Here is a 16126-nt window from a genome sequence, read left to right on the forward strand (position 1 = left end):
CCTGGCATAGTGAACACCTTCCTCTGATTTTTCCAAGGTGTCCTTGTGAGAGGGTTGCATCTGAAGAGTAGCTAATGCCATGTACGAGTCAGCATAAAACAAGCTGCAGCTGGGGAAGGGAAATAATTTCACTGGGGTTTGGTCCTTCTGACTTACGGGCTGCTGGGTGGAAAAGACTAATCCAACACCCTTTGCACTATGCTTGTGCTGCTGCTGTTACCCCGTGCCCACACAACCGAAGGGGTGACTTAAGACACCAGCTGACCCTGTGACAAACGGAGGGCACAGGGGGGGCAATGGACTCAAAATACCACTCTCTCATAGGTAACACTCTTCTATAAATTACTTTTAACTAAAGCTTTATTATGCCAGCTGTGCTGATAGAGCATGAAGCTGTTTGTTTAGTTGTGTTTGCTGCCTGTGCTTGGAAACGTCATTTTGGCAGCACCACTCAGCAGACCCAGGATGATGAAACACAGTGGCCAGGGCTGATGTGGAAAAGAACTGCTAGACTTTATTCCCAAACGGCATTTATAAAAACAAAAAAATAAGACATAATGGAGGATACGGAAACATGGCCCGTGGAGCACAGCATGGCTGGGTCTGTGCCAGTGGCACCTGCAGAACAAGCGGCCAACAGAGGGAAGAGAGGCAGAGGAGGCAGCTCCCGGTCAGGTCCAGCGAAGGCAAGCCTGCTGCGCTGCCCAGACCCTCTGCCCACCATCACAGTTGCTTCAGTTCAGAGCCAGGACTCCAAGACATGAAATTTAACCACTGACCTGGACTTTGTGTCAGCCAGGCCCTGTGCTCCCAGCACAGGGGCTGGTACCTGGAGGGCATCTCAGCGGGTTTCCCATGCTCACCTCTCCCTCCAGCTCTCTCCAGTGAAGAGAAACTCTTGGTCCATGAGATGCACCAGCCAAATTCCCAGACCAACTCTGTTCTTTGCAGACTCCCAGGACTGGCTTTTCTAGTCCACGTGGTGCATGCCTGCAGTCTTGGTCCCACCTGTCCCTGCAGCAGGCACCAAAGGTCCTTCTAGCAAGAACCTGATATCCTTCGGTCACCTGAGATCCACCGTGTGGCCTCACCATTAGAGTGGATGGAGCACATGACAAGCCCAGAAGAAACACAGTCCTGATCCATCTCAGCTCAGACCGTGCTGGCTAATGCTATCCTCTGTGCAGAAAACATTCCCCCCTCGCCCTGGATCTGTTTAATCCTTGAGCAAGCTTCTTATCCCCAAGCAGATAAATAAAACCAAAAGATCTTCCTTCACATCACAGCAACACCAAAGTATACAGAACTCCACATACTGCATCCCAGCCCGATGGCTGTTGCTCTGCAGGACCAGAGTCACATGTATGGAGGAAGGATCAGCTGAGTCTGCAGTAGGGCACCCCCAGCACCGTGCCTTGCTGCTCCTGGGAAGGGGGTGGCCAGCAGGGGCCCTGCAGGGAAGCGCCCTGGAACAAGACACCTTCACCCCATAACAGGCCCTTTGAGGGATCAATATGTCCAGGGATCTTCCTTTTGTCTACTCTTGTGCAGGGAGGGCAAAGGAAGAATAGACTCCAGCTTGGCAGACCAGGCAGCATGGGGAAGGCTGGGGAATGCCTTTGTGAAAGCAATGCAGCCAGCCAGAGACTGAGCCGAGGTGGACAGCTATCCTTCATCCACAGTGGCCTTTGGAAAAGGCTTTGTATCCTTAATGCTTTGGGTGTTAGGACATACTGTTGGATTCCTCATTCTCAAGCCTATTGCTCTATGGAAGAAGAGCCCAGGGAAGCCTGGGAAGCCTTGGGAGGTTGCAGTTAGCTCCTCAGGTCTATCTCCTGGTAGCCAAATATATACTCTGATTTTTGTCCAACACATTGCTGTGATGCTGGTGGTAGCTGGCTCTCACTGAAGACACACACATATATCAGTGCTGCTTGCACTGCTATTGCAGTCCATTTCACTCCACTGGGCTAAAGTCCCCATACTGGTGCAAGCCAAAAAGTGGCCACTCTCCCTCCTTCAGGTTTAAAAGCTTCCCTTATTTTCAGTCTTCTACTTCTCAAGGCTTTGCTTCTCCCCCACTGGCAGTGTCCAGCTGGGATGAAGGTATTTGCTGGGAAGTTTACTGTTGAACAGGAGGTTTCTTGTGCAAATAGTCAGTATCCCACAAAAGCACAACAGCACCTCTGGAGAATGAGAAGCTGCAGGTGCCCCCTGGAGATGTAGCTGAGCTGGTGACCCTGGCGCCATTCAGTGTGTTTCATGTCAGCTCCCAATTCTTTATGATCCCTGGTGAAAATACATCATGCTTTTCCACTCCATCTCTGTCCCAGCACGCCACTGACACTCCCTTGTGCATGCACCACAGCACAGAGACACTGGGTTATATACGACATCAAGTCTGGCTCCAAGAGCTTGAGATGAGGCCCCCAAGGTAGGTCTAGCACTATATGTGGGAGAACAGCCTTCAAGCTGTAGGGTGAGGCCCATTGGGCTAAACACTGTACAAAGACTTTCCAGAGAACAGATGAACGATCCTTGCTCCAAGAGCTTACAGTCTACAAGACCAGAGCCACAGCTCCACCATTATACAGACATTACACCTATTTACACCCACAAACATCTTGGTCCCAGCAGAACATGTCTTTCAGACCAATGGCCCAGCAATCAGCTGATATGGGGGCAGGGACTCGACTGCTCACCTTTTCCCTTAATTTGCAACGCCAGACCATTTCTAGCCATTATTCTTTCCACCTCTGGTTTGGATCCACAGTTCCAGCACCCTCCTCTGGCCCACAGAAGAAAACATGGTATCAAAACAAAGTCCTTTCCTGGCTGCCTGAGCCCTGGGGTCCATAAGGGTATCCCATATCGCCAAGGAGGTGATGGGTGCTGGGCCAGGCAGAGAAATGGGTGAGATGCTGGATGATTCTGCACCCAGCTCTCCCCCATTTTGGCCTCACAAGCTGTTGGCACTCTGCTCATCGCCATGTTTGCAGTGAGACGAGAAGGGGGAGGCAGACCCCTCCATCTTTGAGCCCCAGTCAAGGGTGGTGAGGAGAAATCCAGACTGCTGTAATGCTGGGGCATGTGTCTGACACAGCTCTTCTGAGAGGAGATATTAGTTGGCTAGTTCGTATCTCGATAATGCACATCCTCCCCATCACCTCGACTGGTGCAGGCCAGCACTCTGTGGGTGGCCCTGGCTGACTCTCCAAAACCTTGCCAGATGCCTCCTTGCCTGGGTGTGTCCTGAACGGGATGCCAGGTGACCCCGCCAGAGACCTTACAGAGCATACCTGTCCCTGCAAGGCTGCTGGACAAGTGCTTTAAGGCTTTGAAATACAAGGTGACTCCGAGGCTCACCAAGCACCCCAAAACCCCCCTCCTTCACACCACACAGACCCCAGCCCTGGAGAGGCGATTCCCCAAAGCCATGGGGATGGAGGAGGGGAAGGCCTGGGGAAGGTCTGGGGGGCACAGGGAAGCAGGAGAGGATGATGTTTCTGTCAGGGATTTGGAAAGCATCCTGAAGGGAATTCAGGTCCCTCCAGGATCATTTGCTTTTAACAAGCAAACAGACAAAGGCTGCTTGGTGTCCTAATTACATCTGTTAAAAACCTTAGCTAGGAAAAATACACTCTTGGTAAGTCCCTTCTCCATTTTTAACCATGTTTTTGATCCAAGAAATTAGCGACCAAGACTATGATTAAATAAAGACCAGCGCATCACTTAGCTCTTCTCTTCCCCACCTTCCTTCTTCACTCCTGACCCCCCAGAGAGTTAATTTACAGTTTGGGCAATTCTCTGCCAAGCTTCACAGGAGGCAGACAGCTCAGCCCGAAAGCTGATTGTTCCTCCTAGGCTCCAGGCTCTCTGCGACATCCTCCAACTCATCCAGGATTTCGGAGAAAGATGGCCTCTTAAATGCTTCCACCTGGAACAAGAAGGGAAAGCTGAAGAGGACACCCTGAACAGGAGGTGGGTGCTCTGCAGCAGCTTCGCTGACTTCCCCAAGGCTGGGCAACAGCATTCATCCATCATTAGGCCTGGTCTGTGTCACACACCTGGTGGTGGAGCCTTCTGGCATCACCACTTGGTGATCCAGGCCCAGGATGCTGCAAATGAGCAGCCGCAGGACAGGTCCCACGCATCGGTATAGCTCCAGCAAAGGCAGCGAGATGCTGAAAACCAGCCTGACATACGCCAACCTGGACAGGGTGTGAGAACTGCTCATCCCAGAGCCCATCCAAACAGTGCAGGGGCAGGCATTGTGCAGGGAAAGCCTGCCTGTAGGTATCGGGGGGGAGATGTATCATTCCTGAGCTTTGTGATGACAGTCAGTATCTAACCATCTTGTCTCCCTGGTGCAGCTCATCCTCAGTGGGCTGTGATTCCTCAACCCTCCCAGTGCCATCAGCGTGTACCCAAAGGGAGGGACATGGCCCGAGGCACCCCCATCTCACACCCCCTGCATGCCATCCTGGGGCTGCCCTTTGTGCCTGACCCCACGGAGCCAGCCTAGGAAGCTGCACCAGAAACTCTCTAAACCTGCACATCACACAAGGGCAGAGAAGAACAACCCCAAGGGCCATTTCTGGCAGAAACCCATTATGATACCAACTTGCATTAGGAAGCTGACCATCAGGGATACAAGATCTGAACACACATAAATCTAAGCCAGTTGCTGACATGAATCACTCCTCTGATTCAGGGAAAGTTATTCACACGTCCACGGGACCCATGCAAGGATTTACTTCCATTTGCTGCCTTGAGCTCCTAGCAATTAGGTGCATTATGATCACCCAGTTTCTCCACTCTCTGCCTGATTACTGACTTTGTTTTTCTCTTCTTTTCAGAGACTAACTTTAATCCTCGCTTTCTCTCTGCTTTGCCTACCAAGGCTTTGGGGAGCGTGGGGAGGCCCCCCACCTTTCACCGTTACCTTTTATGCTAAAACAAGAGTGGTTAGAGGACTGTGTTCTGATGATATCTGTAACTCCAGGGCTGGTAACAGAGAGGCAGTGCCCTCCAGAAAGGATCAGCTGAGTGCCTCTGTCTGCAGCCTGGCTTAAGGAGGGACTGGACATCATCACCAACCTGCTTCCCACTCTGGGGTCAACATGTAAGGGAACAGGCAGGACCTTGGGATGTTTTGGGCTGTAATACACAAACTAAACATTTCTAGGGGCAAAATTGCATGGTGAATGAAAGCATTCTACTGGCCCAGGAAGATCTCATCACTTCACAGCTCAAGTGGCAGAGCCTTGTGTGCTAGCACTGAGAGCAGCAGGTTCAAGCTCTCCAGGGTTCACAGCAATTTTGGTCTCTGTCATACAAGTGTGACACAACTTCAATAAAACTAAAGGGAAAAAAAAATAGCAAGAATCTCACCCAACAGCAGCTAGCAGCAAGGTCCATCACCCGCTTGGGGCATTCGCTGATCATCCCTTGGAAGGCAGCAACATCCAAGCCATAATCCTGTGAGGAAGGGGAAAGAGTAGGTAGAAAAGACTTCAGCTATAAAGTCCTTTAAAAGCTCTTCATCCTTCTCAAGGTGTTAAAGCACAAAATGCTCATGGTTTAAAGCTTTTAGGTCTCCATCACGGCTATTTTACTGATGGCTATGCAAAGGTACTGGGTCAGCATCATTAGCAGAGCTAGGACCACTGCAGCATCCTTCTGCTTGCTCTGTGCTATCCCAGCAGGGCAGCAGGCGTCCTCCTGGAAAAGCTCAGACTAAGGCAACAAGAGCCACAAAAGCACAAACCAGTGGAGGAACCAGCAGCGGATGCTGAGCAGTGGCTGCTGAGGACAGGAATGGCAGATAATCTGGTCGAAGGGGTCCAGCCAGCTGTTTCCATAACTACAGCTTTGTCCTTCCAGACTTCAGAGTCTCTGATATGTAACTCTCCCTCATCTTGTGAACACAGATGGAGCATTAGTTCCTGTTCATTCTCACAGAAACATGGAATAATCTCTGGTCACTGCAGGTTCTTTGCATTGTTCCTTGGAAAGCAGCAATTTGCTGTTTTGCTGCTGGATTTTTCATCCCTGTTCAGGGTAAACTTTCCTTCCCACTTTGTGGAAGGGAAATTTTGCAAATGTTGAAACTAAAAAGGCCATGTTTTTAGGGAAGCCCACTGTTTCCACATGAACTGTGGAGAATGGAGAAGCTGAAACATCAAAGCAAAATGAAGTATTTGGAATTAAGGACTTTAATCAGAAGCATTTCATCTCAAATTGTTGATCTAACAAAAGTTTTGAAACTCTTGTGCACTGAGAATTTTGAGATCAGATTTTCTCGTGGAAAAACCTCTAGAGAAACTTGAGTGTGAACACATACCCCCGTGTACAGCTCTGTCCGGTCCAGAGAGAAGCCACAATCTGGTACCATGGAGAAAACACCATTAGATTTGGCTGCAAGAATCATTACCTGGGTCCTGGGAAGCACTTCAGGGTCAGCTGGAATCCTGCCTAGGATTTCACAGAGGACAATGCCAAAGGAAAACACATCCACCTGCAGGAGGGGTGGGAGAGCAAGAGGTGGGACAGGGCATGCACAGAAACAAAGCATGAGCAAGGGGCGTACGAACAAGGTCCTTCCATTAGTTATGCAAAAGCCCATCAAAAAAGCCCATTGGAGGTGGAGGCAGCAAACCCCTAACCTTCTTCTGGGCTTCTGAACCCACCCAGAAACACCACAGCCCCACCTGGAATCCAGCCTCATCTTTGGGAAGCCTGGCCCCATGCTCCTGTTCGATGTGTCTGGTGCTTCTACCACAGCTCTGGCACCCCCCACAGATCCTGCAACAGGCTCATCGGGCTGTAACTCATCAAGCATCTTCCTCAGAGAGGCTTCACCGAGTTTGCCCATGGCAGTAATTCATTTCCATAAAAATTTAACTTAACAAGGCCACATAAGGAACTTCCAAGTTGCTAAGCAGAGCATTAACAAGCAAAGGTCCAGGTAGCAGGGCAACATTTCCTGGGTAAGGAGGGAAGGGCTTTTCTGCTGTTGGGACATGTCACCAGTAAGCAGAGGAGACACCTCCCATGCTCGCTCAGGAGCTCTGAGAATGAACAAGGAGCTGGGAAGCAGTGCCATACCTTCCGGTCATAGGGCTCTCCCCGCAGCATCTCAGGAGCCATCCAGAAAGCAGAGCCCACCAGAGACAGCTTCCTCTCCACATCCTTCACAGGCAGCTCCACCACCTCCCTGGCCAGCCCGAAGTCAGTCACCAGCGCCTCGCGGCCCCGCGGTGTCACTCGAATGAGGCAGTTCTGAAAGGAGCCCCCGGGGCATGGCGTGAGGAAGGGCCTGGACACCTGAGTGACACCTCACTGGCCCTCAGCCCCACCTTGCCATTACAGGCTCTGCCCTCGCCAGGGACCTGCATCCTGCACACATGGGGCAGATTAGGGATGGACCAATCACATCTGAAGCCAGGAAAGGTCCTCTGAAGAAGCTGTTCAACGAACATGATGATCCGCATCCTTTTATCTGAAAGAGACCTCGAAATGTGCATGTTGACCTTATTCACCGTTCAGCCGAAGGCAGGCAGGATCACAGCCACAGCCCTTCTCACTGCCCATGGCTATATATCCTTAACACAGCTTTCTGGAGGAATTCCTATAAAATTGTCTTAAGGTTTCTCAAAAACCCAGCAGTTTCAGCCTGTTCAGCTCCCCAGGATTTCCTCCTCTGCATCTGCTCCCAGGGAACCAGCAGAAATGACCAGCATCTTCCCCAGATGGCTCTCACTGACAACTAGATTTCAAGGGAGCATGCATACCCTTCTCTCCCGTATCTCCAGCCATCATCACTCCAGGTTTCACAGGTTTCCCTGGGGAAGGATGAACCTCTTTCAGGGTTGAACCACTGCAGCGAGACAGAAGGGGAGGCACCTCCAGCACTTTCCACAAGCAGATCTGGGAAGCTCCTGAGCTCATCAGCCACCACCAAATAGGAAATTACATCTCACCTGACTTCAGAGCACAGTGGCCAAGAAACCTGTGGTCAGAGTAAATCAGGCTCTTGCCTTGCCCTTGCCTGGTGTTTGTGATTTCATGGTAACTGAGCCAAGTAAACAGCCTGAGATTACAAAGGTGAGTTTCATTCCTGTGCTGATGTCTCTCAAGACTATAATGCTCCCCTACTGTGAACCTTCATCAATATTTCAAGTTTCTCTTAAAAAGCTCACAGTGCACCAACCAAAATGGCTTGTAAGAGATACACCACTACCTATCCAGCATCAGCTGCAAGGACTTGCAGACTTCATTTCCATGAATCATGAAGCCAGCCTCTGGCATCAGCTGACACACATATGGTCCAGGCTGGTCACCAACCCCTCAGTTCACATTCCCTGTGATCCCTCACATATCATGGACACGCTGCAGATCTACCCGAGGTTTGGATAGTTTTGCCCAAAAGAGATCAACAAGGCACTGCCTCACCATGTCCCTACTGCCATACCTGTCCCCATGGACAAACCTGAGAATGACAAAGACCTGGTGCTGTTCCTGTCCCCATCAAGCAGCACGAGCCCATGCTGAGGAAAGCAGCCTCCCAGCCAGAGGGCAAATACACCAGGAGCATGATGTGCCTTTACATTACACCCAAAGCCTGTCTCCAGATGCCAGTCTTCACAACTGGCATGCTGCCAGTGGAGGTGACAATCCTAAAACTGGTGATCTGGACTCTCTGGATCAAGGAAGAACAAATTCCCTGCACTTGAGTGAGTAGACAGACAGACAGGGATCATCTCACATGGCGCCTGCGCCCAGAGCCTGTGACCAGCTCCTGTTAGCAACAGCTTCCTCCTTGCTGTGAACAGGAAAGCAAATCTCTAAATCTGGCAGAGCTTCTCCTGCAACCGTAGGCAAAGAAAACCATGTGCAATCCTGCATACATTTCCATCTGGGTTTTTTTTTCTGACAGCAGCAGCACTAGGAGCAATATATTTTTATCTCTATCTGGGTCTCCTGCTTGGCAAGCAATGAATGAAATGTAATGACAGGTTTTATCAAGAAAGCTTCCTTGTCTGCAGAGGGATTAGCATGGAGCAGAGGACCAGCATGAGGCCTGAGGCTTCCTGGTTACAGCCCTAAGTGGTCCCTGTAAGGTCCCCTAATACAGTCACCTTCAGCAGTCTGGGGGTGACGTCCCCTTTCCAGCTGCGTACCTTGGAGTTGAGATCTCGGTGGTAGATGTTCTTGGAGTGCAGGTAAATCATTCCCCTGGTGATGTCAGAAGCTAAGTCCACTTTTTCTTTCCATGTCAAAGCAGTATCTTTGCTGGCCAGGAGCTCCTCCAGGCAACCCCCATTCATGTACTGTGAACAGAGACAAGAAGTGAGTGGCTGTGCAGTTGGGTGCAGGCTCCCCTGGAGCCTCCCAGGTGCTGAACCCTCCCTCGCCAACCCAGGAGCCCCTCCTTCAAGATGGAGGTTGGGAATGCCACTGCGCACAGGGCCTGTGTGTGGTGTAGTGGCACTACTCCTCCTGGCAAAGCAAGGCACTGCTTTGCCACGCTGCAGGGATGGCTCCATAAGCCAGCCATGGTCCTCACTTATGGGCAGCAAACTAGAGGCAAAAAGCCTTGCAGCGGCTGCCACTGACAGCATAGGAACAAGGTGAGACCTCCCCGGTACCAGCCCAGGCTTTTCCATTAGACCATACCACCATTCCAGAGCCACCTTGGAGGTCCTGCCACTCTCCATCTGCTTTACTTTCTACTCCTGCCCTCCATCCCTGGCTCCTCTCCTCCCCGCCAACTGGCCCATTCTGGCCCTTTGGTGGTACCAAGCCAACCTGAAACGCTTTTTGGATGTTCTGCTTGAATCTCATGGCCCTGCAGTGACTGTGCCCAACTCCAGCTGTGACCAGCTGTGGGGCAGAAAGTACCCTAAGCCCCTCCAAGGCAATCTTGCTAGGCCAGAGCCGTTCACAGGTGCAGGAGTCAGAGAGGCATAGATATGCATTACAGGGTATCTGCCATCCTCCCTGCCAAACAACCACAGGGTCCTGACCTGCCCACAGCACACTTAAAGCAAGAAACCTTTACCTCCAGAATGGGGTACAGCTTGTCATCCTTCACACATATCCCAAGGTACCTAAGCAGAACAACACATTAAATTAAAAAAATGAAAAGAAGCCATCAAGGTTCAGCTCAATCCCTCACTGCAGAACTGCCTTAGAGACAGCAAGCCAATTCCAGCCCCTGCCACTGTCCACTGCTCACGTGTCATATGCCCACCTGACGATGTTGGGGTGGGACAGCTTCTGCAGCAGGCTGATCTCACGCACAATCACCTCTTGGTCCACGTCGTTCTTGTAGATCTTCACCACCATCACTTTACAAGCAGCAGCTTGGGTCACCTGAAGCCAAGGTTGGAGCAAGACATCTCTTAACTTCCAGAGGTCTGCCAGCCCCTCTGGACAACAGCATCCCTTCCCAGCCAAAGGCCTGAATCTCGCTTCCCTGCTACCCAGAGCTTTGCACAAGTGTGAGGTGCTGTCTCTTCCACGTAAGCTCCACTCCAGTGGTGTCTGCCTAGGTGGCTGGGGACAGCAAGGTCCCTCCTGTCCCAACACATCACAACACTATTTCTCTGCCAAAATGTGTGTGTTCCTCAGGCTGGAGCACTTTCTCAGTCCACATCGGGTTACCGCAGAGCTGGCCTTGCATTCAATGTCCCTTCCCAACCACAGCCTGCCCCGCAATGCCATCCCTCCCTCCTACCTGGGTCTGATCACTGCACAAGGCTGCTGATCACGCTCCTCATCCCCAACTCCTTCTGTACCCCTGCCCATGGCCAGCCCCCTCCACCCAGGGTCTGCCAGACAGACACAACACAGCAAGCACAGAGCCAGCTCATCTCTCCCCCACATTCCAGGACGGAGGTCCCATGTCTGCTTCCCAGCCACATGCTAACCTGAACCTCTGGTTACCACCAGATTCCTAAGGCTTCCCCCAGGCAGGGATACTGAAAGCTAAAGAACAGAAAACAAAATGCTTTTCCCCCACCGTAAAACACTGAACAGACTGAGCAGGCATTTTTAGGAGGAAATTTTCTGTCCCCTGTGGAGGCACCAGAGCTGGGCTGTACTGAATGCAGGAGCTTCATGCAAGCTGCAGGACGTGCAGGAGTCCCCTGGCTCTCAGCCCTGACAGGACCGTCCAGGGCCCTGCACTGCAGCTCATGTTATCTGGGTTGATGATCCAAATAGCAGTTTCCAGACCACACCACAGAGCATTGTGGTACTTTAACATTTCCATCTTCAATTAACATCTGTTTTAAGGAGACTCATGTGTCATGTGGCCCACACTGATGTCCTGACAGTTCCCACACGGCTAGCAGAGAATCCAGCCACGTGTTTAATTTTCTCTCATTTTGAGGTTTATGGGGTTTTGTTTGGTTTAAGGGAAAAACAGCTTGGACACAGCATGAGCTGGCTTAAGAGCAGAATTCTGAGACACAAAGTGTCACCCACTGCTCTCTGTGATGGTCACTTTACAGATAAGGTTACTAGCTAAGGTGAGGAGAACAAAGAGCTGCATGTAAGATCTAGCTGGGCTGGAAGTAGAGAAACGCTCATTATAATCAGGTCACAAAACAAACTGTCTTGGGAGCAATGTGAACTGCTGCTTCCCTTCTGAAGGAACACAACCTGACAGTCGATGTTATCAGTGGAATACCTCTGCCTCTCTACACAAGCAGGTCATAAGAAAGCCAGAGCTCTGACACCCTCACCTGATGGGACTTCATAAGCACAGACTGGGGGTCACTAACCAGACGTAACTGATTATTAACCGTAATTGCACAGATGTAAATATAAGAGATGCTATCAATCACCTTTGCCCAAACACTGTGAGTGCCCTTATGCCCAGGACAGAGTACAGGGAGCAGCTGAAATCTGGAAGATCTGAAAATCTTTCAGAAGAGCTAATACTGAGTTTTCAGTGAGACCTATTAGCTCTGCACAAACTCTGGTGGAGACACTGAGCTACACTGAGCTTCCAGGTGAGGCTGCATGTCCCAGCTGGACACCAGCAGAGTTCACAAACACCACCTGGGCTGGTGGAGTCAGTGAGCACCAGAGGGGTTCCTGTCCACAAGGCAATGCAAAGCCCAGCCTGGTCTGGAGAAGAAATGACTGAAAAGCAAGGGTAGACCCACACCCAAAAAAAAGTAGTGGGAGTGATGGGCAAAGGTAACGGGCTCAGAAGGCCTCTTCCAAGACCACAGGCCCTAAGACTTTGCTCTCACCAACCTGGAGCAGCCCTTGGTCTGCTCTGAATCACTCAAAGTGTCCACTTTTGTCCTGGATCAGTGTGAGAACCAGGAAAGTGCAGAGGGGCCTCCAAGGTATTCTCATTTCACACTAACAAGTGATGAAGGGTAAAGAGCTGGTGTCAGCCTTGAGTGGAGAAATAAAGGTGAAAATCTGGCACTGGAAAGATGTATAAAGAGAGGGAGTGGGACTGTGCTTCCTAACCACTATGAAGCTTTTTGAAGGCCAACAAAGAGGTTGCACAGAGGGTCCCTTTGGGCAATGCCTTAAACCAGCCTCAAAAAAAAGAAGTCATGCTGCATTTCTCTCCTGCTTTTGAGCACCTCAGACCCTTATGTAGGAGAGAGATGCCAATGAAAGATGCTTTCCCCGAGAGAAACTCATACTTGAACTCCTTATTGAACATCAGAAAATTAAGGCAGTGCCCAGATCATGCAATATATAACCCACAGAGCAGAAGGGGTTAACTCTTGAGTCTGAGTTACCAAGCAGAACCAAGTGAATCCTCCTTCCTCAGCCAACCCACATATGACAACTCCTGAGAATGGGCTTATCTGAACGACAAAGGATGACAAATGCAACAGGCAGCTGGCACAGGCAGTGCCAGAACTTTGGGGAGTCTATGTCCTTGCTGCAGGAGCACTTTAGAAGACAGCATCTGTTGGCAAAGAGCTTCAAAGGACCATCAGCAGTGATGCTTCAGGGCTATGAGTCCACAGGGGACTGACTGACCCAAGAGGACCACAAGTCATCAGAGCACTCGGTTATGGTCGTGCTCGAGCCCCCAGACAAATGTCAAGTCCCCGGTCCTCCTCCACTGTCTTCTGACTATTTGACCCATAGCATTTCATTCAAACTTTATTTTTTTCACATTTATTTTTCTGTTTCTACTTCAAGAAGTTATTTCATTTTCATTCAAGACCTGTGTCTCCAGCCTGCCTACTGCTGGAATTTCATTCACTGCCAGGGGAGGAGGAAAATGTCAAGCACAGAGGAAACAGCAACTGTTACTATGAAAATCTGCTAGATAAAGGAAAGAGAAAGCAATGGCAACAGCATGCTGAGTGGGTGGAGAAAGCAATTACTAGAGGGAGGCTGTGGTGGGGAGAGGTATTTGTCATGTATTGCTCCAGTCTGCAAAGAGCTGCCATAGACCTTTGGCTGGAGATTCCCCTTGAACAGCTTTAGTGCACTGTCCCTGGACCTGAAGTTCACCCAAAGGATTTATGACAGCACCAAGCCCAGATGCAATAGAGGAGGAGACAGAGCCTTGAGAAAGCAATGCATGTTTTTCTATCCAACTTGTGTATTTTCTGCAGTTCCATGGCCAGATCCTGCCAGCCTGGCTCCATTAGTTTCAACTGGCCACATGTGCTTTCACCAGCCAGGGATCTCACCCAGAATGTATCAGAATGCTCCTCTGGCAGAAGCATCTCATGCTGGCCCAGGAGAAATGGTGCAGTCATGATGTTTATCACGGGGCTGGTAAAGCTAAGGAGCTGAAAGCAATGGTAGAGTCAGGCCCAATTTGTTTCCACTGGGTCTGTGTGACTTCCCAACAACCAAGATCATTGTCAGCAACCGCATTCTGGAGGGCTGCTGGGAGGAGAGATAAGGTTGGCAAACCTGACCACACTGCAAAGCAATGTGGCATCTGCTCTCAGACATGAAGGCTGAGTCTCGCTTCCTAACATGAACCAGCTCCTTTCACTTTGCTACTCACAGAGCAGTGATCACCGAGGGCTGCAGGGAAAGAGCTCCAAGTCCCATCCACTCCCCCTAAATAAGCAGCAGCACTCGCAGGCAGCATTGGAGGGGGAGCAAAGCTAGCAGCACCCCAGATCCTGTGCTTGCTCGGAGAGGGTTAAAAGAACTCCCACACCAGTGGAGCTTAGTGCAGGAAGTGACTCACAACAGCCCCAGTGAGAAAAGCAGTTTTACTTTGGTGACACACCATCTGCATCACGCACTGGCCTGCAGGGAGCTATGGGTCTCCTGACACGAAGGCAGCAGAGGCAGAGGTGGATAGGTCAGCAGCCTCTCCCAGTCTGACCCTGCCCCAGGTCCCCTGCTCTTCCCCAGCATCACCATAACACAGGGCAGCAGCCGGAGAGAGGTGACAGTGCTGGCATCTCCATGGGGTGTGGGTGGCAGATATTCTGGGAGACACACACAGCTTAATTTTGCATCCTGTTTCTCTATATATTTTGCTACAGTTTTGACAACAAAACCTGCACAGATCATAAATATCCCCTAATCTCATCCAATACCCAGTTTAGCTCCCTGACAAGCCTGCTGTATGGCTAGGTGACAGTGTCAATGAACACTGATTGATCAAGTCTTCCCATCTCCTTTTTCACTATGGGAGATGTGCAAAGGCCATATGTTAGGTGTACAGAGGGAGATGTCCTTTCCTTCCTCAGCCCATCCAACCTGCCAGAGTGAGCTGGGAGGGATGAAGATGAGAAAATAAGCTTGGGGACCAGTTCCTCAGGTGAGGCACCATCTACACAGCCTCAGCAGTGGCTCAGCTGCCCTCACACAGGTTGCAGGCTGCCTGCATGTCAGTTTACCTTGTAGACCTTGGAGAAGAAGCCGCTGCCTATCAGCTCGGCGTTGAAGTTTTCCCAGAACTCCAGCTTCCTGACAGCCGTGCGCAGCCTCTGCCAGCGGTCCACATGGTAGTAGGTGTGGGATGACTCGCCATAGTACTGCCCAGGGCAGGAGGGCTCCGGGGCGATCAGCCCTGCCTCGCACATCATGGGGGCAGCAGCTAAAACACAGTGTATTTCACAATGAGCCAACAGCAGCATTTGGACATCAAACAAATACCTGCACCAGGACTAGATGAAGCCTCAGGAACAGAGAGAGAGGAGATGAGGCACCGAGATGACGCACCCTGCAGCAAACGTTGCACTGGGAAGCACCCATGGGCACTGTCACCTGGATAAGTCACCCTGGGCTTAAGCCTGTCTTATGCAGGTTGGATTTGGACTTCTTTAGACTAGGACTTAAAGATGTCAAATTAGCATATATTCACTTATACCTTCTAAAGGTTTATGACAGGTAGGATGCATCACCTTCAACACATGATAGTGTAGTCCAGGAAAAGTCCAGGGGACTCAGTCTTGCTCAGACAGTTTATGTTGGGTTAAAAGACACTGTCTAAATTGGGCTTTTAGCATAGGTCATGTGCCACATACTAATGCCACATCTGTTACCCCAGAGTTGTAGACAGGGCTTAGCTACTATTGCAGACAGAGGGTCATGGCTTGAGTGTGCTAGCAGGAAACACTCATTCTTAAAAGGGTCCTCACTTAGAGGTGCCTACAGTTTCATTATAAGCCCTAAAGAATCACAGAACAAGGAAATGCCCCAGCAACCCTCCTCCTGTCTGTGTATCCTGAATTTGACTCCAAGCCTCAAGTGCCTCTGCTAAATTGTCTTCCTTTTCCACTGCTCTGATTCTCAAAATTCCCTCTCCAGTTACCTGCCCCCATTCCTCTTTCTGCCTTTTACAGCACAAGGCTCACACTCCTCCAAAGCCATATACCATCCTTCCCCTTCTCTTGCATCACTTGCTTCTAGTTACTTCCAGAAATGCAGCAGAGGCAAATCCAGGGGAAAATGGGCTTCTGACACCCTGAGCGAGGTGAATAAGGCACCTACTTCTGGATAATTGTAAACAACTGTTGGTGTGCTACAACGCTGTCTGAGCACCTTCCACTGACAGCACGTGCTGATTCCCAGGGGCCTGGCAAGCTGCTTTGCCAGATGAGACAACGGTCAACAAAGGGTAATTCTTCAACACTTCCAACTGAAGCAAAGG

General features: G+C 50.5%; 1 protein-coding gene across 2 annotated transcripts in view; it reads right to left on the reverse strand.

Moving 5' to 3' along the window:
* Positions 1–489: 489 nt before the first annotated feature.
* The window catches only part of LOC141953123 (dual specificity testis-specific protein kinase 1-like), a 33272-nt gene continuing 17635 nt past the window's right edge, over positions 490–16126 (reverse strand). For both annotated transcript variants that reach the window (XM_074891435.1, XM_074891436.1), the window contains exons 2-9: positions 14871–15070; positions 10259–10380; positions 10067–10115; positions 9186–9335; positions 7111–7284; positions 6437–6520; positions 5395–5481; positions 490–3937 (exon numbers count right to left, since the gene is read on the reverse strand). In XM_074891435.1, coding sequence (XP_074747536.1) covers positions 3836–3937; positions 5395–5481; positions 6437–6520; positions 7111–7284; positions 9186–9335; positions 10067–10115; positions 10259–10380; positions 14871–15059 — 957 coding nt within the window. In that variant the 5' untranslated portion in view covers positions 15060–15070 and the 3' untranslated portion in view covers positions 490–3835. The remainder of the gene's footprint in view (positions 3938–5394; positions 5482–6436; positions 6521–7110; positions 7285–9185; positions 9336–10066; positions 10116–10258; positions 10381–14870; positions 15071–16126) is intronic.

The sequence above is a fragment of the Strix uralensis genome, chromosome 21, assembly GCF_047716275.1.
Source record: "Strix uralensis isolate ZFMK-TIS-50842 chromosome 21, bStrUra1, whole genome shotgun sequence".
Classification (NCBI taxonomy): Eukaryota; Metazoa; Chordata; class Aves; order Strigiformes; family Strigidae; genus Strix; species Strix uralensis.